The sequence below is a fragment of the Dipodomys spectabilis genome, unplaced genomic scaffold, assembly GCF_019054845.1.
Source record: "Dipodomys spectabilis isolate Male_0828 unplaced genomic scaffold, ASM1905484v1 ptg000175l, whole genome shotgun sequence".
NCBI classification, from domain to species: domain Eukaryota; kingdom Metazoa; phylum Chordata; class Mammalia; order Rodentia; family Heteromyidae; genus Dipodomys; species Dipodomys spectabilis.
The window spans coordinates 11955992-11983024 of record NW_024870852.1 but is presented as its reverse complement, the minus strand read 5'-3'; the positions used below and the strand labels follow the sequence as shown (position 1 = coordinate 11983024).

General features: G+C 46.9%; 1 protein-coding gene and 1 pseudogene across 1 annotated transcript; one reads left to right on the top strand and one right to left on the bottom strand.

Annotated features, from left to right (window-relative positions):
* Positions 1–7194: 7194 nt before the first annotated feature.
* Dynlrb1 (dynein light chain roadblock-type 1) lies at positions 7195–26832 on the bottom strand. Its single transcript, XM_042694756.1, has 4 exons — positions 26758–26832; positions 15688–15763; positions 12754–12921; positions 7195–7610 (listed from the first exon to the last, which is right to left on the bottom strand). Exons 1-4 carry the CDS (start codon positions 26758–26760, stop codon positions 7567–7569), a joined length of 291 nt encoding a protein of 96 aa, XP_042550690.1. The 5' UTR covers positions 26761–26832; the 3' UTR covers positions 7195–7566.
* On the top strand, positions 20763–21837 carry LOC122120499 (annotated as a pseudogene).
* Positions 26833–27033: the final 201 nt, after the last annotated feature.

The following is a 27033-nucleotide window of genomic DNA, read 5'->3' as shown; positions in this document are numbered from 1 at the left end:
ACACACACACACACCCATCTGCCTCTTCCCGTTCCCCTCAGACCCCGTCTGCTGTGGGTGTTTTGCCTCCTCTGAGCTTCATCCTCACCAGCATCTCACCAAGGGCAGCAGACGCTCAGGTTGCTAAGCCAGTGAGTGGTCCTGGCCTCATTTTACTTCTCCAAAGATCCAATGGCCACCTCCTTCTGGAAATTCTTTCTCCTCTCGGCTTCTATGGCAGCGACTGTGGACCCTGAATGTCCTCAGGGAGCCATTCACCCAGCTCCAGAAGTTGACGTCCCAGTTTCCCTGCAGTTAGGAGTGGCAAGGTGATTCCACTTGGGTAAATGAAATACCAATGCATTTGTACGGGGATTCTGAGAAATCTTCAAGCTCCTTCTCTGCCTCCGCCAGCTGCCTGGAATTTGAATGTGAGTATCTGGGCCTCCAGCAGCTATCTTGAATAATGACAGGGGTCTCCTTGGAGGTAGTGGAAAATTAAAAGAAGCCTGAATCCCGAACTGCTGACCAGATCAGCTCATGTCAAAGTCCCTGTTATTCTTGGTTTCCTGCAGCTAAACTGTGCCCTAACTGAAACAGCTTCTGCGACTCTGGCTCTCCAGGATAGGAGTCCCAGGTGAAGCCTTTGGAGTATGATTCTCCTCCACATTCTAAGAACTTCTTTTCCCTGGCAAATTCTTCTGAGGCTCCTTGGCTTCCCACAGTGTTGGAAACACTGGATAATAACAGGTAGGAGACTGAAGACAGACCCCTAACGCTCACCCTGTGCAAAAAGTAATTCAAAATGGATCAAAGATCTAAACCTATAGAATGGGGGAAGAAAATCCTTGCCAGCCATTCATCAGACAAAAGATTCATACTCAGAATACATAAAGAGCTCTAAAGCTTAAACACAATAAATGAGCGAATAAGTTGAGCAGTTCTCAAAGGAAGTATAAATAGCAAATAAATACATGAAAGTTTCAACAGCCTTAACCATAAAGGAAGTACAAATCACAAACATTGTGATTCCATCTCACCCCAATGAGAATAGCCATTATCAAGAAAAGAAGCAGCTGGGCGCTGGTGGCTCATGCCTGTAATCCTAGCTACTCAGGAGACTGAGATCTGAGGATCATGGTTCAAGGCCAGCCCAGGCAGGAAAGTCTGTGAGACTCATCTCCAATTAACTACCAGAAAAACGGAAATGGCACTGTGGCTCAAGTGATAGAGCATTTGCCTTGAGCTGAAGAGCTCAGGGACAGCTCCCAGGCCTAGAATTCAAGCCCCATGACTGACAAAAAAAAAAAGAAAAAGAAAAGAAAAAAAGAAAAACTTGTAGGTAGGGAGAGAACGAAGAAAGGTATGTCATTGAGGAACACTGTACTCATAACCTGACTTACTGAATTGTAATCTCTTTTTACAACTAAATAATAATAATAGAAAAGAAAAAGTTGGGCGCTGATAGTTCACACCTGTAATCCTAGCTGCTCAGGAGGCTGAGATCTGAGAATCTGTTTAAAGCTGTGAGACTCTTATCTCCAGTTAACCACCAAAAGCCAGAAGTGGAGGTGTGGCTCAAGTAGTAGTGCACTAGCCTTAAGCAAAAAAAAGCCTAGGGACAGTGTCCAGGCCCTAAGTTCAAACCCCAGAACGGGCACAAAAGGAAAAGAAAGGAAAATAAATTCTGATGAAGATGGGGGAGAGGGAGGGGATCCTTATACAATGCTGGTTAGAACTAAATTAGTACAACCACTATGGAAGTCAGTATGGAGGTTCCTCAAAAAAGCTAAAAATAGGACTACCAGCCGATCCTGCTCCACCACTCCTGGGCATAGATCCAAAGGAATGCAGGTCTGCATACAATGGAGGTATCTGCACACCCATGTTTATAGCAGCACAGTTCACAATGGCTGTACTATGAGATCAGCCTAGGTGCCTATCAACTGAAGGATGAATATGAGAATATGGCATGTAGAGGGGGAAGATGGGTGCCGGGGTAAATATGATCAAAGTACATTATATGTATATGAAAATAGCATAATAAACCCCACTAAAGGCTGGGAATATGGCTTAGTGGTAGAGTGCTTACCTAGCATGCCCAAAGCCATAGGTTCCATTCCTCAGCACCATGTGAACAGAAAAGCCAGAAGTAGTGCTGTGGCTCAAGTGATAGAGTATTAGCCTGAAGCTAAGGGGGTTCAAGCCCCAGGACTGGCAAAAAAACAACAATAAAGACAAAAACCCACTAAAAACCACTCAAAAGGGAGGATGAAAGACAGAAGAGGATTAAGAAAGTAATGCGGAAGCTGGGCGCTGGTGGCTCAAGCCTACAATCCTAGCTACTCCGGAGGCTGAGATCTGAGGATTGCAGTTTGAAGCCAGCCCAGGCGGAAAAGTCCCCATGAGACTTTTTTTTTTGGTCATTCGTGGGGCTTGAACTCTGGGCCTGGGCGCTGACCCTCAGCTCTTCAGCTCAAGGCTAGCGTCCTATCACTTGAGCCACTGTGCCACTTCTGGTTTTCTAAGTGGTTTATTGGAGATAAGAGTTTCAGGGACTTTCCTGCCCTGGCTGGCTTTGAACCACGATCCTCAGATCTCAGCCTCCTGAGTAGCTAGGATTACAGGTATGAGCCACTGGTGCCCGGCTGAAATATCTTTTGAAATACAGAAAGAAAAAGAAAAAAAAAAAAAACTGCCTGTCCTCCTGTTTCTACTTCCCACATAGCTGGGATGACAAGTATGTGGCACCAAGCAGGGTTTTTGGTTGAGATGGAGGTCTCATGAACTTTTTCCCCAGGCTTAAAACTGCAACCCTCCAAGATCTTAGCCTCTGGTGTAGCTAAGACTACAGGTGTGTGCTATCATGCTTGGGGCTAGTTTCCTGGCCTATTTCAGTAGTGCTTGGTGAAAGGGTAGATGGGTGTACATGAACACATGTAGCCTTGTGAAGTCTAGAAATAAAAATATATAGTTTACACGTTTCTAACAGAATGATTGGAAAGAGAATTCTAGTTGGTGAGTGGCTTGTATTGTTATTTTTTATTTTTTGAAACAAAATCTCACTATGTAGCTCAGGCTGGTCTCAAGCTCTATCCTGGCTTTAATCTTTAATCTCAGACTTCTGAGGCACAAAGTCTTCTCGTTTCTGGTGCTTCTGGGGATGTCCAGTGCTGTTCTAGTTTCTAATCTTGTGTCTGACTTGTCCACTGTGTTCTAAGATTTCACAATGATGGGGTTTGGCCTGAGTCTTTTTAAAATTAGAGATTCAAAAGCCTTTTATTGTGGACATGCATGTCCTTAGTTCTGGGACTTTGTCTTTTGTCTATAATTTTCCTCCTAATTTTTAGTCCTGGAACTTTTTTTTTTTTTGGTCGTGGTGCTTGAACTCTGGGCCTGGGCGCTGTCAGCTCAAGGCTAGTGCTCTACCTCTTGAGCTACAGCGCCACTTCCGGTCTTCTGGTGGTTTATTGGAGATAAGAGTTTCACGGACTTTCCTGCCCGGGCTGGCTTTGAACTTCGATCCTCAGATCTCATCCTCCTGAGCAGCTAGGATTTACAGGCGTGAGCCACTGGTGCCAGGCTAGTCCTGGAACTCTTGATAAAGGTTGACTATCCCAGACTCTTTAAAATGTCTTTTATTAGGACTAAGGGCGTGGCTTAAGTGGTAGAGCACTTACCTACCAAGCTCAAGGCCCTGAGTTCAATCCCAAGTACTGCCGATTTAAAATGTTTTATTAGTGTAGATTATACAGAATAACGGGTTTAATTTACTTTTTTTGTGCATTGTGGGGCTTGAACTCAGGGCCTGGGCACTGTCTCTGGGCTTCTTTTGCTCAAGGCTCTTATCACTTGAGCCCCAGCACCATTTCCAGCCTTTTCTGTTTATGTGGTACTAAGGATTTGGACCCAGGGCTTCATGCATGCTAGGCAAGCACTCTACCACTAAGCCACATTCCCAGCCCTAATTGTGACATTTTTATACTGATCCTTAACTTTGTTTTTCTCTCTCAATTTTTCTCCTAAGTCTATTGGCTGGCATTTGAACCCAACACGCCATAGTTTCTAGGCAAGTTTTCTATCCATTGAGCCCCATCTTCAGCTCTTTTTGCTTTAGATTAAGTCTTGTGTTTCTCTGCCTAGGACCTATATGGACTGCTTTTCCTCCTATGCTTCCTATATAGCTGGGATTACACGTGTGAGTCACTATGTCTGGCTTATTTGTTGAGATCGTGAGGGCAGGGGAACACTTTTTGTCTTGGTTTGATGCGGTCTGGAATTGTGATGCTCCCAATCACCAACTCCTGAGTAGCTGGGATTATAGGCATATTTAAACTGGGAGATTTCCTCAACTTATATTGTCACACTTCTGCTGAATTGATTCTATTTTTGTGGTGGTAGGGACAAACCTAGGGCCTCACACATACTAGGCAAGCAGTGTAAAACAGCTTTGCCTAACTCCTCCCTTCATGGTTTTTTGTTGTTTTTTGGTTGGTTGTGGTGCTTGAACTCAGAGCTGTCCCTGAGCTCTGGGTGTGTGTGTGTGTGCTGTGGTGGGGCCTGAACTCCGGGCCTGGGCACTGTTCCTCAGCAATTCAGCTCTTGAGCCACAGTGCCACTTCTCATTTTTTTTTTTCTTTTGTGGTGCTGAGGAATCGAACCCAGGGCCTCATGCATGCAAGGCAAGCGCTCTACCACTGAGCCACCTTCCCAGCCCCTGTCCCTGAGCTTTTTGCTCAAGCCTGGTGCTCTACCACTTTGAGCCACAGCACTATTTCCAATTTTCTGGTCATTAATTGGAGATGAGTGTCATGGACTTCTCTGCCTTGGCTGGCTTTGAACCATGATCCTCAGATCTCAGCCTCCTGAGCTGCTAGATTACAGGTGTGTGCTACGGCCTCATGTTCGTCATTGCTCAAGTGTTCTCCCAGGTCTGAACTCAATCACGGCCTATGGGACGCCCGTCAATGGCTCTGCACCCTCACTGCGGGTTGCAAAACAATGACAGCCTTAAAAAAGCAACTCTGCAGTCCTCAGTCTCAGCAACTATGACTGAGTGGCCAGGCCGGGCCTGAGCAGATGTTTGTGTCATGTTCATGAGGATGCTTGTCATGCTGTCCTTGCTGTCGAGGCCGGCACTTATACCTGCTCAAGGACAGCCACATGGAGTTGTCCTGTTCCACCAATGCTACAGAAGACTTGGGATCAACATCGTGTTCCTTTACCTAGCATGGAAGAGGCATTCAAACCCCAGAGAAGGAAGACAAAGCTGGCAACCTCCTTTCGCCTTGCTTTTGCAGAACTCCAGGAACTACCCATTTGGAGGTTGATCAATGTGAGCTCGGCATCACCTGTCGTCTCCAAAGCCTAGTCCTAGCGGGGACTCTAGAGGACACAGGACAAGGCGGGACTGCGGCCAGGGGCCACGGCGTGTGCAGAAGCTGCAAGGCAGAGGGGTGAGGCCACGATGGGCCTCCCCACTATGAGGGAGGTGGACCAACAAAGGAGCAGGCAGAGGGGACCCCGAAACCAAAAAGGTGGGAAGTGGGGAGGGGCACATCTTTGAAAATTCATGAGAAACGAAGGCCAAGCCCAAGCTCTGCTTTTGGCACGTGCCAAGCTGAGCCAGCTGTCATTTCAGTTGTGTGGGAACTGTGAACTTTCCTTTTTCCTCTCTCCTTGTGGGGTGAACAAGGCCAAGGCCACTCCCCACTCGGCTCTAGTACAGGCAAAATTGAATCAAAACCAAATATACCTGTAGTTTGTTTTTGTGGTTCTGCTGTTTAAGCCTAGGGCCTCCTACTGCAAGGCTGGCGCTGATCACTGGAGCCACACCCCCTGATATTTTTAGGATAGGGTCTTATTCCCATCCAGATGTGTGCCAGAAATGCAAGCCCATTACACTTCTGGTACCCGCTGGGCACAGGTGCACGTCAGCATGCCCAGCTTCTCTCTATGCAGTGGAGTCTTACGGACTTTTCTGCCTAGACTGGCCAGGAACCTCAATCCTCCTGATCTAAGCCTCCCCTCTCACACAGCCACCAGGCCCACTTTTGGGAAGAAAATGTAGGTGTTTCTGCCTGGACTGGTGTTGAACTTTGATCCTCTGATCTCACCCTCTCAAGTAGCAAGGGTTCTGGGCATTGAATGACTGGGACCCAGCATATGCATGTGTGTTTGTGTGTGGAACTGAGGTTTGAACTGAGGGCCTTGCACTTGCTAAGGGCTCCACACTTGAGCCACATCTCTAGCCCTCTGCGCTGGTATTTTTTGAACAGGGTTTTGCTTTTGTGGCCTGAGATCCTCCTATTTATGTTTCCCTCCTAACTGGGATAGTACAAAATGAACCACCATGCCCAGCTTTTTACTGGTTGAGATGGGGTTCTTGTGTGCTTTTTTGGCTCACATGGTCTTGACCCACAATCCTCCTGATCTCAGCCTCTCAAGTAGCCAGGACTACTGGCATGAGCTATGAATGCCTGGCGAAATGGTGGTTTCTAAGTAGAGAAAATGATACCTGGATGCAAGAGTGTGGATGATCATTTGGAGGGAGCTCCCCTCAAGTGAAGGGGACCATCCAGGGGTTCTGGGGAAGATGGACTGAGTCAGCCTTGTTTTCCTTCCTGAGGCCTCAGGAACTCTCCCAATCTCACCTCACCCCACCCCACTCTGCCCAGCATATTCCTAATCCTGCATCTTAAGGCACGGTAGTACTTTCTGGAGGCTCAATAGAGATCACTATCTCCTTACCCCAAGCAGTGCAATAGAAAAATCCAGGCGAAGCTGGGCGCCGGTGGCTCACGCCTGTAATCCTAGCTATTCAGGAGGCTGAGATCTGAGCATCATGGTTCAAAGCCAGCCGGCAGAAAAGTCCGTGAGACTCTTATCTCAAATAAACCACCCAAAAAAACGGAAGTGGCGCTGTAGCTCAAGTGGCAGAGCTGAAGAGCACAAGAACAGCGTCCAAGCCGAGTTCAAGACCCACGACCGACAAAAAAAAAAAAAAAAAGAAAAATGCAGGCGGAAGTAGGAAGTGATAAAAGGGGTGGGACAAGGCTGGGAACTAGGGCAAGCTTCATTGAGGATACAACACAAAGACAGTAGGCAGGCAGCCCAGCAACAACACCAGGAGCAGGAGGGAGTTTACTTTTCAGATCTCATGGTGACACAGAGGCCTTCCCACCCCCGTGTTTACAGACACAACAGCAGAATAAGTGGCTTGGTTATTTTTAGTTAAAGAAAAACAACCTTTTCCAAAAGCAACAGTGAACTGAAGGTCAGAAGGAAGCTGGGTGTGGGCTTCTCCTAAAGGGAGGCTCCAAAGCCAGGAAGGGAAGGAGGAGCCTCCTGGGAACTCTGGGGTCACTGGAGTGGGGAAGGGGAGAAGAATTCCTCCATCGTGGTGAAGGTAGAGGGGAGCTGCCAACCCACCCTTGGTCATTGAATTGGCTTATGAGAATCTACAGTGATCTCTATTGTTTCACGAGGGATCTATGGTCATCTTTATGGGCTGGTCAGATGACATGATTGACATTATAATTCTTGGAGGGCATTAAATTAAGGAATGACATGGGGAGCCAAGAGTGGCTATTCTGTTGGATTCTGAATCACAATCAGGAAATAGTCCTTATCTGAAAAAGAGAAAAATGAAAAAACAAATCACTAAATACAGAACAAGAAAAATACAACACTAGAAATCAAATAATTTCTTTCTTTTTTTTTTTTGGTCCGGTCGTGGGGCCTCAACTCTGGGCCTGGGCGCTGTCCCTCAGCTCTTCAGCTCAAGGCTAGCGCTCTACCACTTGAGCCACAGCACCACTTTCGGCTTTTTTTTTCTTTTTGCTTATGTGGTGCTGAGGAATCGAACCCAGGGCTCGAGCATGTAAGGCAAGTGCTCTACCACTGAGCCACCTTCCCAGCCCTCAAATAATTTCTTAAATCACTAACTACAAAATGGGAAGAGAGTGGAAAACCTTATCATCAATGCTGCCGGGTGCCAGTGGCTCATGCCTAGCTACTCTGAGGATCACGTCTCAAAGCCAGGCAGGAAACTCCGTGAAACTCTCATCTCTAATAAACCACTCAGAAAACCGCAAGTGGCACTGTGGCTCAAGTGATAGAGCACTGGCCTTGAGCTGAAGAGCTGAGGGACAGAGCCCAGGCCCAGAGTTCAAGCCCCACGACTGACAAAAAAAAAAACAAAAAAAAAAACCCACATCAATGCTAGGGGCTGGGAATGTGGCTTAGTGGTAGAGTCCTTGCCTCACATGCATCAAGCCCTGGGTTAGATTCCTCAGTACCACATACACTGAAATAGCCAAAAATGGTGCTGTGGCTCAAGTGGTAGAGTCCTAGTCTTGAGCAAAAGAAGCTCAGAGACAGTGCCCAGGCCCTGAGTTCAAGCACCAGAACTGGCAAAAAACAATAACAACAACAAAACCTACCATGGTAGGCATTACAGTTTATTCTACTAATAATAAGTCTGCTGATCTGGTCTCCACCTTTTACAAAATGGGTGGCTTTTTTCTTCACTTCACCCCATGGAGACAATTTGAAGGAAAACAGGAAGTTATTTGCTTCTTTTCCAATGATGCAAATATCAGGAATCAGATCCTCCATGAAGAGGAAGCTTTATTTACTAAGATACCAGTCATCTTCTGTCTGTCCAAGCAATTTACTCTTTTTTTTTTTGCCAGTCTTGGGTCTTGAACTCAGGGCCTGGGGCACTCTCTCTGAGCTTCTTCTGCTCAAAACTAGCGCTCTACCACTTGAGCCACAATGTCACTTCTGGCTTTTTCTTTTTTTTTTTTTTGGGTCCAGTCATGGGGCCTGAACTCTAGGCCTGGGTGCTGTCCCTCAGCTCTTCAGCTCAAGGCTAGCGCTCTACCACTTGAGCCACAGCGCCACTTCCGGCTTTTTTCTTTTTGCTTATATGGTGCTGAGGAATCCAACCCAGGGCCTCTGGCATGCAAGGCAAGCACTCTACCACTGAGCCACCTTCCCAGCCCACTTCTGGCTTTTTTTGTATATGTGGTACTGAGGAATTTAACTCCGAGCTTCATTCATGCTAGGCAAGCACTCTACCACTCCCAGCCCAGCAAAGCACTTCTTACTGACTTTGCCATAATCATGCAATCATGCTATGATTAGTTTATTTGTTGACTGATTGATGTTGCCGCTGGAGGTAGAGCCCTATCACTGGGCTCCATCTGCAGCGTGAAGTTCATTTACTGGCACCAGGTTTGGGTAGCCCTAAGCAACACACAGTTCCATCTTAGCTGTGTTAAGCAAGCATGCTTGAGCTAAACAAAACTGCCACTAGAGATCTGGTGAGGGCAATGAGGCTGCAGCATTTGTGGGCGTTTGGTCTCAGACCATCTATGCCTCTGATCCTAATGAGAACGCCAATTTGGGTTCTGCAGGCATACAGAAGCTGCCAGCTTTTCTTGCCACCTCAGACATTTGAATCTCACTGCTGTACTCTGCCTAGGTTGTCTGTGATACTGCTTAGCTACTTCATGAATGAGCTTCCTCCTTCCTTTTTTTTGTCGGTCATAGGCTTGAACTCTGGGCCTGGGCACTGTCCCTCAGCTCTTCAGCTCAAGGTGAATGCTCTAACTTGAGCTATTTTTCTAGTGGTTTATTGGAGATAGGAGTCTCATGGTCTTTCCTGCCCAGGCTGGCTTTGAACCACGCTCCTCAGATCTCAGCCTCCTGAGTATTGTGTGTATGTGTGTGTGTGTTGTTGGTTTTGTGTGTGTGCGTTGTTGGTTGTGAGGCTTGATCATAGGCCTGGCTCCTGTGTGTGTGTGTGTTGTTGGTTGTGTGTGTGTTGTTGGTTGTGAGGCTTGATCATAGGCCTGGCTCCTTTGTGTGTGTGTATGTTGTTGGTTGTGTGTGTGTTGTTGGTTGTAAGGCTTGATCATAGGCCTGGGTGCAGTACTGGAGCTTGTTTAAGGCTAGTGCTCTACCACTTAGAGCCACAGTGCCACTTTGATTTTCTGGTGATTATTTGAAGACAAAAGTCTCATGGACTTTTCTCTGTCCCAGTTACCTTTGAACCATGATCCTTAGAGCTCAGTCTCCTGAGTAGGTAGGATTACAGGTGTGAGACATGGGTACCCAGCTCCTCTTTTACTTTTTTTTTTTGGTCGGTCATGGGGTTTGAACTCTGGGCCTGAGTGCTGTCCCTGAGCTTTTCAGTTCAAGGCTAGTGCTCTACCACTTAAGCCACAGTGCCACTTCCAGTTATCTGAGTGGTTTATTGGAGATAAGAGTATTTTGGACTTTCCTGCCTAGGCTGGCTTTGAACCGAGACCCTCAGATCTCAGCTAGAATTACAGGTGTGAGCCACCAGCACCCAGCTTCCTCTTTTACTTCTGAAGCATAGTTTGAGAAAGCCTTCTTGGGCACTCCTGTTTCCTAATAGGGGCATTGAGGTGTAGGAGGTTTCTCCTTGAAATGGAGGGCCTCCAGTCACCTACAGGGCCACTGGCCCACCCACAGCCACTGGTTTGTGTGTGGGTCTGGGTGAAGCCCAAGAATTTCCATTTATAACGGGTTCCCAGTGATGCTGATGCTGCAGCTTCTAGGAAGACTGCCACTTAGTGTGGAAGGCAGAATTCCAACCTCACATTCACTGGTCTTGGGGTAAAGTAAGTTCCTTTCACAGCTCAGCTATTGGTTTTCCAGGCTGTCTGGACAAGAAAAGGCACTAGGTCAAAGAGGGACAAAGTTGCCTGGACATCTAGACAGGAAGGCCTGGCTACTCTTCAGCTTACAGACAGGAGGGGAGGAAGGGTGAGTTCTAACGCTGCCTACTTAATAATCACACTGTGGCCGTTTACCAAGGCCTCCATGTGCCACGCCTGGGCCACCACTTCCCATGCTGCACCTCAGTGGTCCCAGAATCACACTGCGGCAATAACAGCATTTTCCCATTTTACTAAAGAGAACACTGAGGCCCAGAGCTCAAGTCCTTGCCTGAGCTAAGGCAAGTACTTATACCGAGTGGGCTGGGGCAGGTGGTAGGGGGGAGCTGCACCAGTTGAGCAGAGGAGAAATGGCAGACTTGGCCTTGTCTGCTTTGTGGCTTCTCAGACTCAAGTATAAAGCTTGGTTCTTCCCATAATGATATTCTATTGCAACTGAGAATACAAGTTAGGTGACTAGCAGTTTTGTGGCTAAGCAACCTATACACATAAAAAATTACTATTAAAAATAGAAGTAAGTCAGGTGCCTGGCAAAAGCTATTTTTTGGGGGAGGGGAGGGGAGTTGGTCGTGGGGCCTGAACTGTGGGCCTGGACGCTGTCCTTCAGCTCAAGGCTAGTGCTCTACCACTTGAGCCATAGCACCACTTCTGGCCTTTTCTGCTTATGTGGTGCTGAGGAATCGAACCCAAGGCCTCATGCATGCAAGGAAAGCACTTTACCACTGAGCCACCTTCCCAGCCCAGCTATTTGTTTTATAAAAGCTATTTTGAGCCGGGTGCCGGTGACTCACACCTGTAATCCTAGCTTATCCTAGGAGGATGAGATCTGAAGATTGCAGTTCAAAGCCAGCCTGGGCAGGAAAGTCTGTGAGACTCTTTTTTTTTTTTTTTTTGGTCAGTCGTGGGGCTTGAACTCTGGGCCTGGGCGCTGTCCCTCAGCTCTTCAGCTAAAGGCGAGCACTCTACCACTTGAGCTACAGCGCCACTTCTGGTTTTCTCGTGGTTTATTGGAGATAGGAGTCTCACGGTCTCTCCTGCCCGGGCTGGCTTTGAACCGCGATCCTCAGATCTCAGCCTCCTGAGTAGCTAGGATTACAGGCGTGAGCCACCAGCGCCCGGCTCTGTGAGACTCTTATCTCCAATAAACCACCAGAAAACTGGAAGTGGTTCTGTGGCTCAAGTGATAGAGCACTAGCCTTGAGCTGAAGAGCTGAGGGACAGTGCTCAGGCCCAGAGTTCAAAAAACAAAAAACAAAAGCTTTTGTGGGCTGGGAAGGTGGTAGAGTGTTTGCCTTGCAGGCATGAGGCCCTGAGTTCTGTTCCTCAGCACCACATAAGCAGAAAAAGTTCAAAGTGGTAGTGTGGCTCTAGTGGTAGAACACTAGCCTTGGGCAGAAGAAGACCCAGAGTTCAGGCCCCACAACTGACCAAAAAAAAAAAAAAAGCTTTTGCAGCCCCCCCACCCCCCACCTCCCCAAAATCCACTACATCCATTCTTTTTTGTTTTTGGGTCAGGTTGTGGGGCCTGAACTCTGGGCCTGGGCACTGTCCCTCAGCTCTTCAGCTCAAGGCTAGTGCTCTACCACTTGAGCCACAGCGCCACTTCCAGGTTTTTTTCTTTTTGCTTATGTGGTGCTGAGGAATTGAACTCAGGGCCTCAGGCATGCAAGGCAAGCGCTCTACCACTGAGCCACCTTCCCAGCCCTACATCCATTATTTGATGGTTTTCAAGATTCAGCTCTAACATTTCTACATCTGGGAAGCCTTTGCCAATGGCTCCAGGCAGACTTTATTGTGCCCCCCCTGTATTCCAAATGCGCTTGGAATCTCTCATACGAAGATGGCTGATCTGCATTATGCTGCATGTCTTTCTTCCCCATTAGTCTATGATTCCTTAGTGAGGTCTACAATCATTAAGAGGATCTGTTGGGAGACACCAGTTGAAGGTGGCTAGGCAGAAAGACACTGCCTCCACACCTCAAGCCTTTTCTGCCAGGGCTTCCAGATGGGCCACAGAATTTGCTGAGCCTGCTCCTAAGTGGGGAGGTGAAGTAAATCGTACCTGGTGCAACCATAATTTCATTTTTCTTGGAACGAATTCGAAGGAAGGTCAGGTCATTTTGGGGATCAATTTCACGCACAGTGCTCCGAGCCTTCAAGATGAAGTTATGCATGAGGTTGGCGTACTGTGTAGTGGTGGGATTGTCCATGGTGCTCTTGATAGGAATGCCTGAGGGAAGAGCAGATAGAAACTGAGTAGGACATGGGGGCCTCTTTCTGTCAAGATCCTGACCCCACAGCCCTAACTCTAGAATATCAAGTTGGCAGTTAATGCTACTACTCACAAATGACTTGATTTATAACAGGCACAATGCTTAAAAATGTAAGTGCCAGGCAGGCCCAGAACCCTCTGAGGGTGTATAGCCATCTTCAGTTATCAGTGAAGCAACAGGAGCCCCGAATGATAGGATGACCTGCCTATATGCTCACATCAGATGAGCACTGAGGCCAGACCCACGGGCCCACTCAAATCTCTTTCCCAGGGCCACACTGCCGGACTGGTTCCAGCAAGAAAAGGAGAGGTGCTATTTCATAATGGTTGGAATAGGAGGGCAGCACTAAATAAGTGCAGTCTGCAAAGGAGAAAGAAGAAATAAAAATGATCAGTTTGTGCCACAATGTAACCGGTTGGCTTTTTTTTTTGTCCATCGTGGGGCCTGAACTCTGGGCCTGGGTACTGTCCTTCAGCTCTTTAGCTCAAGGCTACCGCTCTACCACTTGTGCCACAGCACCATTTCCAGCTTTTTCTGCTTATGTGGTATTGAGGAATTGAACCCAGGGCCTCATGCATGCAAGGCAAGCATTCTACCACTGAGCCACCTTCCCAGCCTGGCTTTTTTATTTTTGGTTGGTTGTGGGGCTTGAATGCAGGGCCTGGGTGCTAGCTCTAAGCTTTTCTACTCAAGACTACCACTCAAGACTACCACTCTACCACTTTGAGCCAGAGTGCCACTTCTGGTTTTCTGGTGGTTAATTAGAGATAAAAGTCTCACAAATTTTTTCCTGCCTGGGATGACTTTGAACAGTGATCCTTAGATCTCAGCCTCCTGAGTAGCTAGAATTTTAAGTGTGAGCCACTAGGAACCAGCTTAATTAATAGCTATTTTTTTTTTCTTTTTGGTTGGTCGTGGGGCCTGAACTCGGCCTGGGCACTGTCCCTCAGCTTTTCAGCTTAAGGTGAGCACTCTACCACTTGGGCCACAGCACCACTTCTGGTCTTTTTTGCTTATGTGGTGCTGAGGAATCAAACCCATGGCCTCATGCATGCAAGGCAAGCACTCTACCACTGAGCCACCTTCCCAGCCCCAGCCCATAGGTATTATTACCAGGTAAGCTTAGGGCCCAGTTGTAAACATGCCTGTGCACATGACGGTGCCTCCCAAATCGCAGCATGAGTCTACACCTGTGCACACCCTTTGTAGAAGCATTGTCATCTCTTTCAAAGAGCTAATTATGGGCTTGGGGCTGCAGCTCAGTGATAAAATGTGCTTACCTTGTGTAAGTCCCTGCATTCAATTCCCAGCACCAAAACAAAATAAAACAAAATAAAAAATGGTCAATCCATTCTCCTATTGCTAGGAGCACTTTAAAGTCAGAAATTTATAAGTTAGACTGAGTATAATTTGGGCAATTATTTTTACTGTCTACTAAGTCTTTTTTTTTCCTTGAGGATCAAACAATTAAATGGACAGCATTCAGATGTGTGGAAATGAAGCAATGAAATCCTTTTCTGTCTATCTAATGTAAACTAATTAAAAACAAAGGCTAACAAATAATAAACAAACCACTTACTCGATGGCACCTAGTGTCAAAGAGGTGAAGAATGTGGCTCAACCATGATCAAGTGGCCACTTCAGGTCACAATGAGGTTATTGGGTGCCTGCATTTAGTTGTCACTTAGCAGAAGGCTCCATCCACAGGACTGAAGAACTCACCAGCTGACACTCACTTCTCAAGTATGTGGTGTGAATGACTCCTCACATACAAGAGGCCTGACTTTGGGGTAGGACCCTGCTAATTTGGTTCAAGTAACCAGCCCAGAGATTATTCAGACAGTCATCCTCAGTCCAACCAACAGGTGGCAAGAAACAACTTGATTTCTTAGGCACCAGAAACACAAGCAGGTGCAGAAGAGGATATGGTGGTAAAAGAGGCAGAACTGAGAGATTCTTCTCAGTCACTGGCAAAGGCTGTAGTGGTATCTGTAAAGGACGGCTGAGCTGCTACAGGGACCTGCATGGCCACAGTCACACCAAAGTCCTGTGAGGCCTCCCAAGGAGGTGGTAGGAACAGTGTCTCCTGCGGTCCTCAGCCCATAATGGGAGTGATGAGGGAGTAGGATTCAGAATCTGATGGCCCCGCCTTAGCTCTGCCCCATCGGTGCTGTGAGGCCTTAGGCAAGTGAGTTAATCTTCCCAGACTCACTCGTTTCATCTGTATGAAATGCCACTGTGGGCTGGGCGCTGGTGGCTCAGGCCTGTAATCCCAGCTACTCAGGAGGATGAGATCTGAGGATCACAGTCCAAAGCCAGCAGGGGCAGTTAAGTCAGTGAGGTTCTTATATCCAATTAACCACCAGAAAACCGGAAGTGGCGCTGTGGCTCAAGTGGTAGAGCGCTAGCCTTGAGCTGAAGAGCTGAGGGACAGCGCCCAGGCCCAGAGTTCAAGCTCCATGACCCACAAAAAACAAGAAAACAAAACAAAACAAAACAAAAAGAATGCTTTGTAAAGGCTGGGAAGGTGGTTTAGTGATAGAATGCTTGCCTAGCATGCAATTATAGTGTCAGAATATTGGGAATGTTAAAAAGATGATGATAGGATATTTAAATTGATATTAACCACATGATGGCCAAGCACAAGTTTAAGCAGTGTGTGAGTGTGTGGCTACCGATGGGGCCCTGCCTGGGTGGGAGTCACGGCTGGAGGGAGGCTGTACCTTCTGTATTCACCACGATGATGCCCTGTACTCCCTTCTGGCTCTGAAGTCGCTTCAGTGTCTCTTCCACCTCTGCCTGTCAGAAAGAGACCAAGATTAGGAGATGCCAGGCAGGCAAGCTTGAACCCAGGCAAATATATCTCCCACTAACAAACAGTAACATCAGGCACTTGGTTGGCATGCCACAAAGCCTCTCAGGCCTGCACTGTGTGAGGTTATCTGAGCTGCAGGGTCCAGAGGCCACCGCTGTACCTCAGACAGCTGTAGTTAACAGCACTGCATGAGGCAGGCTGCTCCCGGCCCTTGGCCCATCAGATGTGATTAGCCCCATATCCTTCAGTTTTTTGGGAGCAGAATATAAAGACATTCTTTGGAGAATGTGACTCTCCTGTCCCATACAGTTGGGAGGTGGCATGCTGATTTTTAAAAAGTCAAAACCAACAGTAGTTCTTTTCTTTTTTAGAAACTAGTACACATTAGTTGTACAAGGGGATTTCATTGCAAAAGCTTTGCACAAGTATACAATGTATCCACCAAATCCACTGCAGCCCCTTTATGACTCTTCCATCCAACTCCCTCCTCCTAAAACAATTCCAGCCCAGAGCCACGCACATTAGTTACTCAGGAGGCTGAGATCTGAGGATCACGGTTCACAGCCAGCCGCAGGAAAGTCCATGAGACTCTTATCTCCAATTAACTACCAGAAAATAGGAAGTGGCACTGTGGCTCAAGTGATAGAGTACTTGCCTTGAGCTGAAGAGCTGAGGGACAATGCTCAGGCCCGGAGTTCAAGCCCCATGACTGACAGAAAAAAAAAATTCCAACAGGTTTTATGTTCTAACCGATTTCTAACAGGAAGGAGATACTGTATCATTTGTGGCCCAAATAACTTACCTGAAAACATTTGAAAGAAAATTACTCCATGAAGATGACATAATAAGGCAACATGTGGGCAGTGTGACACATGACACACAGTCACAGGAGGTGTGCACAGGAAGGGGCCCATTAATCCTGATTAGCCAGTCAGGGTGCGGTATTTCAGCACATGCGGTTTGTCAACTAAGGCACCCATGTTTGGTTTCTCACCCTGTCATTCAAGGCCCTCCAAACTGTAACTCCTCTCACACCTTCCCTTCCATTCTCCATCTCCCTGCTCATACCTCCTGTCCTTTTTATTCTATGAGGTTTCTTCTGTGCTGAAGTCCCAAAGTCCTCTACACTACCTATCGCCTTTTTTTTGGTGAGGGCGGGGGGGGGGGGGGGAGGGAGTCCTGGGGTTCAAACTCAGAGCCTTATGCTTGTCTGGTAGATGTTCTTTACACTTGAGTTATTCTCCAGACCTTTTTTTTTTTTGGGTCCGGTCGTGGGGCCTGAACTCTGGGCCTGGGCGCTGTCTCTCAGCTCTTCAGCTCAAGGCTAGCGCTCTACCACTTGAGCCACAGCACCCCTTCTGGCTTTTTTCTTTTTGCTTATGTGGTGCTGAGGAATCGAACCCAGGGCCTCATGCATGCAAGGCAAGCACTCTACCACTGAGCTATCTTCCCAGCCCCTCCCCAGACCTTTTTACCTTAACTGTTTTTCAGATAGGATCTTGTGCTTTTGTCTAGATTGGCCTCAGACTGTGATCCTCTTACCTACATTTCCTGGGTATCTGGGATTATAGTTATGTACTACCATGCCTGGCTTGTTTGTTGAGATGGAGACTTGTTCATTTTTTCCCCAGGTGGGTCTTGAACTATGATCCTCGTGATGTCTGCCTCTTGAGTAGCTAGGATTGTAGCTGTGTGCCACCACACTTGACCTAAGACATCACCTATTTTAAAAGCCTTTATGGTTCCCCAACATAGTGGATGGAGTCTTACTTACCTCTAAGACCTTGGCTATATCTTCCTGGGACATGAGTCAGGCACTTGTCTAACTATATAGAATCCTTAAAATGGTCTGCAGCATAAGAACTTGATAAACGACTGTTCAACAAACCTAGGCCTAACTCTTCTGGTGGCTGGACCCTATCTTTGAAGTGTGCTTGTTCTCAGAAGGTCCTTCTAGACTACCCACAATCAGAGGTGGAAAGTCATGGAAACAGAGGCTCCATTTACCAAAAGACCAGGGGCCAACTAGAGTATGTATGTGTGGAGGCTCCTAAATAACTGCTGGAGATAGCACAATGAATTGTTGTTTTTCTGGAAAGCACAAGATTGACACCGCCACCCACTCTCTAGTGATGTAAGAATACTCTCAAAGGTTGTAGGGAAGGGCACATAAGAACCTCCTACAAAAGAATAAGCAGCTCAACATCTGAAGCCTGGATAAAAAGACAGGACTGGCTCTGTGGAAGCTGTGGGTCATGCATGCTGGAGATCCTGTCATGCAATAGATCTTCACTGAGTTTACTATGTGCCAGGTGCTATTTGGGAGTCAAGAGATAAGTATGATAGATCAATAGTGTACATTCTGACTTGTTACCCTTCAGACATTCCTTTTAAGAAAGTAACTAGAGTATTTGCCTAGCATATATGAAGCCCCGATTCCTCAGTACCACATACACACAAAAAGCCAGAAGTGGTACTGTGGCTAAAGTAGAGTGCTTGCCTTGCATGCTCAAGGCCCTGGGTTCGATTCCTCAGCACCACATAAGCAAAAAGAAAAAAGCCGGAAGTGGCACTGTGGCTCAAGTGGTAGAGCGCTAGCCTTGAGCTGAAGAGCTGAGGGACAGCGCCCAGGCCCAGAGTTCAGGCCCCATGACTGGACCCCCTCCCCCAAAAAAAGAAAAAGATCACAGTAAGATGTCTGCTGCAGTAATATCTACAATAGCAAAAAGCAAAAAGAATTTTAAATGCCCAACAACTAAAGATAAGGCCAATATTCACTCATAGAAATGTATTACACATATTAATGATGGTAGATTGTGATACTACCATGAAAGTTCTGTGATATGATGCTAATTGAAACAGCAAAATGCTTGGTGACTACAAATGCATGACAAGAAGGCTATGAAAAATTATAGATAGGCCGGGCGCTGGTGGCTCATGCCTGTAATCCTAGCTACTCAGGAGGCTGAGATCTGAGGATCGTGGTTCAAAGCCAGCCCGGGCAGGAGAGACCGTGAGACTCCTATCTCCAATAAACCACCAGAAAACCGGAAGTGGAGCTGTAGCTCAAGTGGTAGAGCGCTCGCCTTGAGCTGAAGAGCTGAGGGACAGCGCCCAGGCCCAGAGTTCAAGCCCCACGACCGACAAAAAAAAAAAAAAAGAAAAATTATAGATACTCCTTCCTTCTTCCTTCCTTTCTCTCCTCCACCTCTTTCTTCTCCTTCCGCCCTTTCCATCCTTTTCCTTTTCACCCTCAAAATAGCCCTTTTTGTTCTGTTATATTGTCTCTATTAAAAGGCCCTCCAGGAGCTAGGAAGGTGGCTCAGTGGTAGAGTACTTGCCCCCCATCCATGAGACTCTGGGTTCGATTCCTCAGCACCACATAAACAGAAAAAGCCACAAGTGACTCTGTGGCTCAAGTGGTAGAGCATATGCCTTGAGCTAAAGAGCTGAGAGACAGCACCCAGGCCCAGAGTTCAAGCCCCACGAACAATAACAACAAAAAGGGTCCTCAGGTGCTGGGAATGTGGCTTAGTGGTAGAGTGCTTGCCTAGCATGCATGAAGCCCTGAGGTCCATTCCTCAGTACCATATAAACAGAAAAAGCTGGAAGTGGCGCTGTGGCTCAAGTGGTAGAGTGCTAGCCTTGAGCAAAAGAAGCTCAGGGACAGCGCCCAGGCCGGGTCCAAGCCCCAGGACTAGCAGGAAGGAAGGAAGGAAGGAAGGAAGGAAGGAAGGAAGGAAGGAAGGAAGGAAGGAAGGAAGGAAGGAAGGAAGGAAGGAAGGAAGGAAGGAAGGAAGGAAGGAAGGAAGGAAGGAAGGAAGGAAGGAAGGAAGGAAGGAAGGAAGGAAGGAAGGAAGGAAGGAAGGAAGGAAGGAAGGAAGGAAGGAAGGAAGGAAGGAAGGAAGGAAGGAAGGAAGGAAGGAAGGAAGGAAGGAAGGAAGGAAGGAAGGAAGGAAGGAAGGAAGGAAGGAAGGAAGGAAGGAAGGAAGGAAGGAAGGAAGGAAGGAAGGAAGGAAGGAAGGAAGGAAGGAAGGAAGGAAGGAAGGAAGGAAGGAGAAAAGGAAGGTCCTCCACACCCTCAGTGGTACTAGGATTTTGAACTCAGGACCTCCAGCTTGCCGGGCAGGATTTCCAGAGGGCTGTGTGCATGCAGCAAGAGTTGGCCTTTATGGATATCAGCTCCTGACACTCCTCACCACGACATCCTGATGCTTAACATGTATCTTCCCAGGTGAAAGCACAAGTCATCACTTGATCTGCTCTGCCGGCATGGGCTGATCTTTTTAAGTACATAGTCTTAAGAGTACCAGAAGAGGGGCTGGGAAGGTGGGAAGGTGGCTCAGTGGTAGAGCACATGCCTTGCATGACAGAGGCCCTGGGTTTGATTCCTCAGCACCACATAAGTAAAAAGAAAAAAGCCGGAAGTGGCACTGTGGCTCAAGTGGTAGAGCGCTAGCCTTGAGCTGAAGAGCTGAGGGAAAGCGCCCAGGCCCAGAGTTCAGGCCCCATGACTGGACCCAAAAAAAAAAAAAAAAAGAGCACCAAAAGAGGGCTGGGAAGGTGGATCAGTGGTAGAGTGCTTGCCTTGCATGCATGAGGCCCTGGGTTTGATTCCTCAGCACCACATAAGCAAAAAGAAAAAAAGCCGGAAGTGGCGCTGTGGCTCAAGTGGTAGAGCGCTAGCCTTGAGCTGAAGAGCTGAGGGACAGCGCCCAGGCCCAGAGTTCAGGCCCCATGACCGGACCCAAAAAACAAACAAAATAATACCAGAAGAAAAAAAAGCTAAAGTTTAGGTGACCCTAAGTTTAATGAAAACTAGCCACTGAGAAAGTACATGCTCAAGTTGGTAGACTGCTTGCCTAGTAAACACAAAGTCCTGAATTCAATCCTTGGTACTAACAGCCACTAAAGAACCAGCCACTCAGGCATGATTCTGTCCTGTGTCTCCCCTTGGCCGCCCGCCCTCACCATGCACCACCCATGGAGGACTCCATGGATATGGACATGAGCCCGCTGCGGCCCCAGAACTACCTATTCGGTTGCGAACTGAAGGCTGACAAAGATGATCACTTTAAGGTAGATAATGATGAAAAGGAGCAACAGTTATCACTAAGAATGGTTAGTTTAGGGGCTGGTGCAAAAGATGAATTGTGTACCATTGAAGCAGAGGCAATGAATTATGAGGGAAGTCCAATTAAAGTTACTCTGGCAACTTTGAAAATGTCTGTACAGCCAACACACCGGTGTCCCTTTGGGGCTTTGAAATCACACCGCCTGTGGTCCTCAGGCTGAAGTGTGGTTCAGGGCCTGTGCAAATCAGTGGACAGCACTTAGTTGCTGTGGAGGAGGATGCAGAGTCAGAAGATGAAAAAGACGAGGATGTAAAACTGTTGAGCATGTCTGGAAAGCAGTCTGCCCCTGAAGGTGGTAGCAAGGTTCCACAGAAAAAAGTAAAACTTGCTGAGGAAGATGAGGATGATGATGATGATTTTGATGATGAGGAAGTAGAAGAAAAAGTTCCAGTGAAGAAATCTATACAAGATACTCCAGCCAAAAATGCACAAAAATCAAACCAGAACGGAAAAGATTCAAAACCAGGGACACCAAGATCAAAAGGTCAAGAATCCTTCAAAAAACAGGAAAAAACTTCTAAAACACCAAAAGGACCTAGTTCGGTAGAAGACATTAAAGCAAAAATGCAAGCAAGTATAGAAAAAGGTGGTTCTCTCCCCAAAGTGGAAGCCAAGTTCAATTAGGTGAAGAATTGCTTATGGATGACTGACCAGGAGGCTATTCAAGATCTCTGGCAATGGAGGAAGTCTCTTTAAGAAAGTAGTTTTAACAGTTTGTTGAAATTTTCCGTCTCATTTCATTTCTGTAAGAGTTGATATCTGGCTGTCCTTTTTATAATGCTAAGTGAGAACTCTCCCTACTGTGTTTGATAAATGTTGTTCAGGCTCTGCTGCCAAGAACCTATTGTCCAAAATGCCTGTTTAGTTTTTAAAGACAGAGCTCCACCCTGTGTTTGGCCTTAAGTATGTGTGGAATGCTATGGTGGACCTAGCAGAAGTGATGGTCAGATGTGAAAATGGGGGGGGGGGGGGGTACAAAATACACATGGGAAATAAACTCAGTATTTTAATAAAGTAAAAAAAAATAAAAAGAAACAGCCACTGAGATGTGTGTATGTGTTTATGTATGTATATATATGTACATAGATATTCATGTATTGAGTACTTACATGGGCTTTATACTACCATCTGAACCTCTCATTCACCTTCCATGATTAGGATTATCTCTACTTTACAGATAAGGAAACTTAGGTTTACAAAGAAGGGTTGTTTTTTTTTTGGTCCAGTTGTGGGGCCTTAACTCTGGGCTTGAGCACTGTCCCTCACTGTCCCTCAGCTCTTCAATTCAAGGCTAGTGCCCTACCACTTGAGCCACAGCACCACTTCCGGCTTTTTTCTTTTTGCTTATGTGGTGCTGAGGAATCGAACCCAGGGCCTCAGGCATGCAAGGCAAACGCTCTACCACTGAGCCACCTTCCCAGCCCCACAAAGAAGGGTTCTGACCAAAAGCATATAAAGGTTAAAGTACAAGCTAAAAGGAAGCACAGGACCCGGTGCCTGTGGTCCCAGCACTACAAAGGCGAAGTTTAAGTCCAGAATTTAGGAATTTCAGACCAGATGGGGAAACCAAATGCTGAATACCAGTGACAACAGTTAATAAAGTGCCTGCCCTTAGAGAGCTCAGTGTAATTTTTTTTTTTTTTTGGGGGGGGGGTTGGTCTTGGGGCTTGAGCTTCAGGGCCTAGGCACTGTCTTTGGGATTTTATTTTTTTGGTCAAGGCTAGTGCTACCATTTTGAACCACAGCTCCACTTTTGTTTTTTAGGTGGTTAACTGGAGATAAGAGTCTCACATGGGGCTGGGAAGGTGGCTCAGTGGTAGAGCGCTAGCCTTGAGCTGAAGAGTGGAGGGACAGCGCCCAGGCCCAGAGTTCATGCCCCACAACCAGACCCCCCCAAAAAAAGTCTCACAGATTTTTCTGCCCAGACTGGATTCGAACCATGATCCTCAGATCTCAGCTTTCTGAGTAGTTAGGATTATAGGCATGAGCCCACCAGCTTTCGGCAATAAATTCAAAAAGATTCTTACAGGGCAAGAGATAAGCTGAAGGGTAAAAGATGCTTCTCTGGATAGTGTGCTCAGGAACACTTGAGAATGTTATCTTCAAGCTAAGTTAAATTATGAGAAAAAAATGTACTCAGGCAATGGGGAAAGGAGACAAAGTCCCTCTCTACTATAGGTCCATGGGGCTTTCAGATGGAAATATAAGCAGCAGTAACATTCCAGGGCTTTTTATTGATTCAGCACAGGAGGTTTAAGTATTTGAAGTAAAGGATTCATAGGAAATTGTGACCAATGTCACAGTTAATCTCTGTAAGCAATAAGGTATCACAGAGGAGAACATTTGCATCAAAGAGTAATTCCAAAAAATATCACATAAAATTATTCAGAAAAACACCAAGAATCCAATAGGAAGTAGAATATACACCTAAATTTCAAACACATAGAAAGAGTCATGGCCGGGTGCCCGTGGTTCACACCTATAATCCTAGCTACTCAGGAGGCTGAGATCTGAGGATTGTGGTTCAAAGCCAGCAGGAAAGTCTGTGAGACTCTTTTTTTTTTTTGGGGGGGGGTCCGGTTCTGGGGCCTGAACTCTGGGCCTGGGCGCTGTTCCTTAGCTCTTTAGTTCAAGGCTAGTGCTCTACCACCTGAGCCACAGCACCACTTCCGGCTTTTTTGCTTTTTGCTTATGTGGTGCTGAGGAATCGAACCCAGGGCTTCATGCATCCAAGGTAAGCGCTCTACCACTGAGCCAACTTCCCAGCCCCAAGTCTGTGGGACTCTTTTTTTTTTTTGGGTCCGGTCATGGGGCCTGAACTCTGGGCCTGGGCACTGTCCCTCAGCTCTTCAGCTCAAGGCTAGCGCTCTACCACTTGAGCCACAGCGCCACTTCTGGCTTTTTTCTTATGTGGTGCTGAGGAGTAGAACCCAGGGCCTCGAGCATGCAAGGCAAGTGCTCTACCACTGAGCCACCTTCTCAGCCCCGTCTGTGGGACTCTTATCTCCGCAAAACACTAGAAAACCAGAAGTAGTTCAAGTGGTAGAGTGCTCACCTTGAGCTGAAGAGCGCAAGGACAGCGCCCAAGCCCAGAGTTCAAGCCCCATGACCAACAAAAAAAAAAAGAAAAAAGAAAAAAAGAGTCATTCCTTGTAAAGAAGGAAATAGAAAACCCTGACAATGCTGAAATTCTTTTGTAAAGGCAGGACTTTTGTAAATTACAGGACTCAATATGCCTTTCTGGAAAAGCCGTACAATTTATTGTAAAGACCATGAAAGTATTGAACCATTTGCCTCAGAAATTCTTTTCCTGAGTATTCTAAACACACACACACACACACACACACACACACACACACACACACACACCACACAAAACAAACCATACAGAGTAGCATCACCACAGCATTATGACTACTAATTAGGAACTGGAAGCCATATGTACACTAGGGAAATTGTTTTACAACTTATAGAACAATATTTACCTAAATAGTATGTGATCACTAAAAATACAAAGATGATGCAGCAACAAGGTTAAATGTTTTTGGACAGGGGGGCGGGGGGGAGGCTGGGAAGGGATGTGAAGGGTAAATAAAGGAGGAGGCTGCAATGCTTGATAAGAAATGTACTCATTATCTTGCCCATGTAATTGTAACCCCTCTGTACAGTATGTTCACAAAAAATAAAAATTAAAATTAAGGGGCTGGGAAGGTGGCTCAGTGGTAGAGTGCTTGCCTTGCATGCATGAGGCCCTGGGTTCGATTCCTCAGCACCACATAAGCAGAAAAAAGCCAGAAGTGCTGCTGTGGCTCAAGTGGTAGAGTGCTAGCCTTGAGCTGAAGAGCTGAGGGACAGCACCCAGGCCCAGAGTTCAAGGCCCATGACTGGCAAAAAAAAAAAACAAAAAAAAAATTAAAATTAAAAAAATGTTTTTGGACATTAAGCAAAAATGAAAAACTAGCATGCACATCTTGAAAACATGTACATGTGGACAAAGGAGAACATACAAAGAAGAAAACAGCTCTGTTGGCTGAGAATTATGCAAGATCTACTGTTGTTCTAGCTAGGCAGTTTCCAACAAAGTAGACTCTATTCTGTTATCAGAATTATTTAAAAATCAAACAAACAGTAACAGTTACTACAACACTGTCTGGAATGAAAACTGTGAGCTACTACCTAATGTGTATGCGGAAATAAGAACTATACAGCTTTAAAATGAAGTAGGATTGTGTACATGGACATGAAAATTATCTGTTTTTTAATGGGACTGGGGCTCAAACCTAGGGTTTTGTAAAATATTTTATAATGAGTGAACAAAACAAACGGCAGAATGAGGTATATTTTACATACAGCTTAAACTTACCATGTTTAAGCATATTCCATTCTCATGCAATGGACAACATAAATGTGTGTGTGTGTGTATGCATGTTTATATACTAAACAAATCTGGAAAGACAGCCAACTATCAGAAGTATTGACCACAACACAGTAACAAAGGAACTATGTACACTTTCTATATTATATAACGCAATGATGCTTGGGGTTTTTTTGGTTGTTTTTTTTTGTTTTTGTTTTTTTTTTGGGTCCGGTCGTGGGTTTGGTAGTGGGGCCTTAACTCTGGGCCTGGGCGCTGTCCCTCAGCTCTTCAGCTCAAGGCTAGCGCTCTACCACTTGAGCTACAGCACCAAACTTCCGGCTTTTTTCTTTTTGCTTATGTGGTGCTGAGGAATCGAACCCAGGGCCTCATGCATGCAAGGCAAGCGCTCTACCACTGAGCCACCTTCCCAGCCGATGCTTGGGTTTTTTACAATTTGTATCTAAATAGGTATTGATTTTGAGTATAAACCCAGAACACGACAGTACAGAATGCAGAAAACGATCCTCTGTGTATTAGAAGCGAAGGGAAGCCTGTATCACTATACAACAAACTAGCATTGGTTGTTTCTGATTGAGATTGAACCTAGGGTTGGGTGTTCACTTACATTTACATTTTTTTCTAATTATTTCCATATATACACATATATTACTGTTCAAACAGTGATGTGAAGGATGAAGTTACAAATATCTGAAGCATTATTTTTCACAAAATGGAGACTTTGTGGTAGCATTGCGCCAAACGCAGAACCCACGACTGCAGATCCAGTCATAGTTAGACTGAATGAAAATCAGGCTAGCAGTGACCCGCCTGACTGGCGAGCATTCTTTATTTCTCATCAGTTTCAACGACAGCCTCTGCATTCCAAATGGGACTTTTGAAAATGCAAGGTATTCCCACGGTCTACCATGTAAAAGGCCTTCTCTATCCTGTGGCGGCCAGGGAGGATGACAAGCACGAGAGCGCCCACAACTGCGGCCGGCCGGGCGGAAGGCAGGCCTGGGCTCCGCGGCGGCGGCCTGGGTCCGCCGCACGTCCGGCCACCGCCATTTCTGAGGCAAGGCTCGGCTTTAACCCACGCGCTAAGGCCCTACCTACCTCCCAGCGCCGTGAGGAGGAGAAACAACACCCAAAGGGCGTTCAGCAGTGCCCCGCCCCCGCCCCGAGCGTGTAGGAAATGCTACCCGCACACGCGGGAGGCGTCCAAAGACCGACACACTCGGCCGGGAGGGTCGGACCCCAGGCCGCGCGGACCTGCTTCCGGTGAAGGAGCAGCAACATCCGGCGGCCCCGCCTCAGCCTGGATGGAGAGGCCCGCAGCTCCCGGGTTCCGCTCTCCAGTCCGGTCGCATCCCCGCCCAGCCCCACGCATCCCTCGCCGGCCGTTCGGAGACCTCCCAAGGAAGACCGCTAACTTGTCTCGAGGTGGCAGGTATCCGCTAGCCACCAGCCCCGAACAGATACTCACCATCTTGGACGGATGCGACACCGCCGCGGAGCCAACACTAACTCCAGTTCCCTGCCCGCCTGCGTCTGCGTACAGCGTCCTGTCGAAACGAGCAGCGTGGACAGCCTATCAGGAGCAGGCGCTGGACGTGGGGCGGGAAAGACGGCGGATCTTAGTCTCCACGGGCTGGCGGGCTAGGAGTTGGCTCTCCGTTGTCCAAAGGCGAGAAGCAAAGGAACATTTAAGCTATGGAAAATTCCCAACTCCCGCTGTGTTGAAAAAATGCTGTTCCTCCCC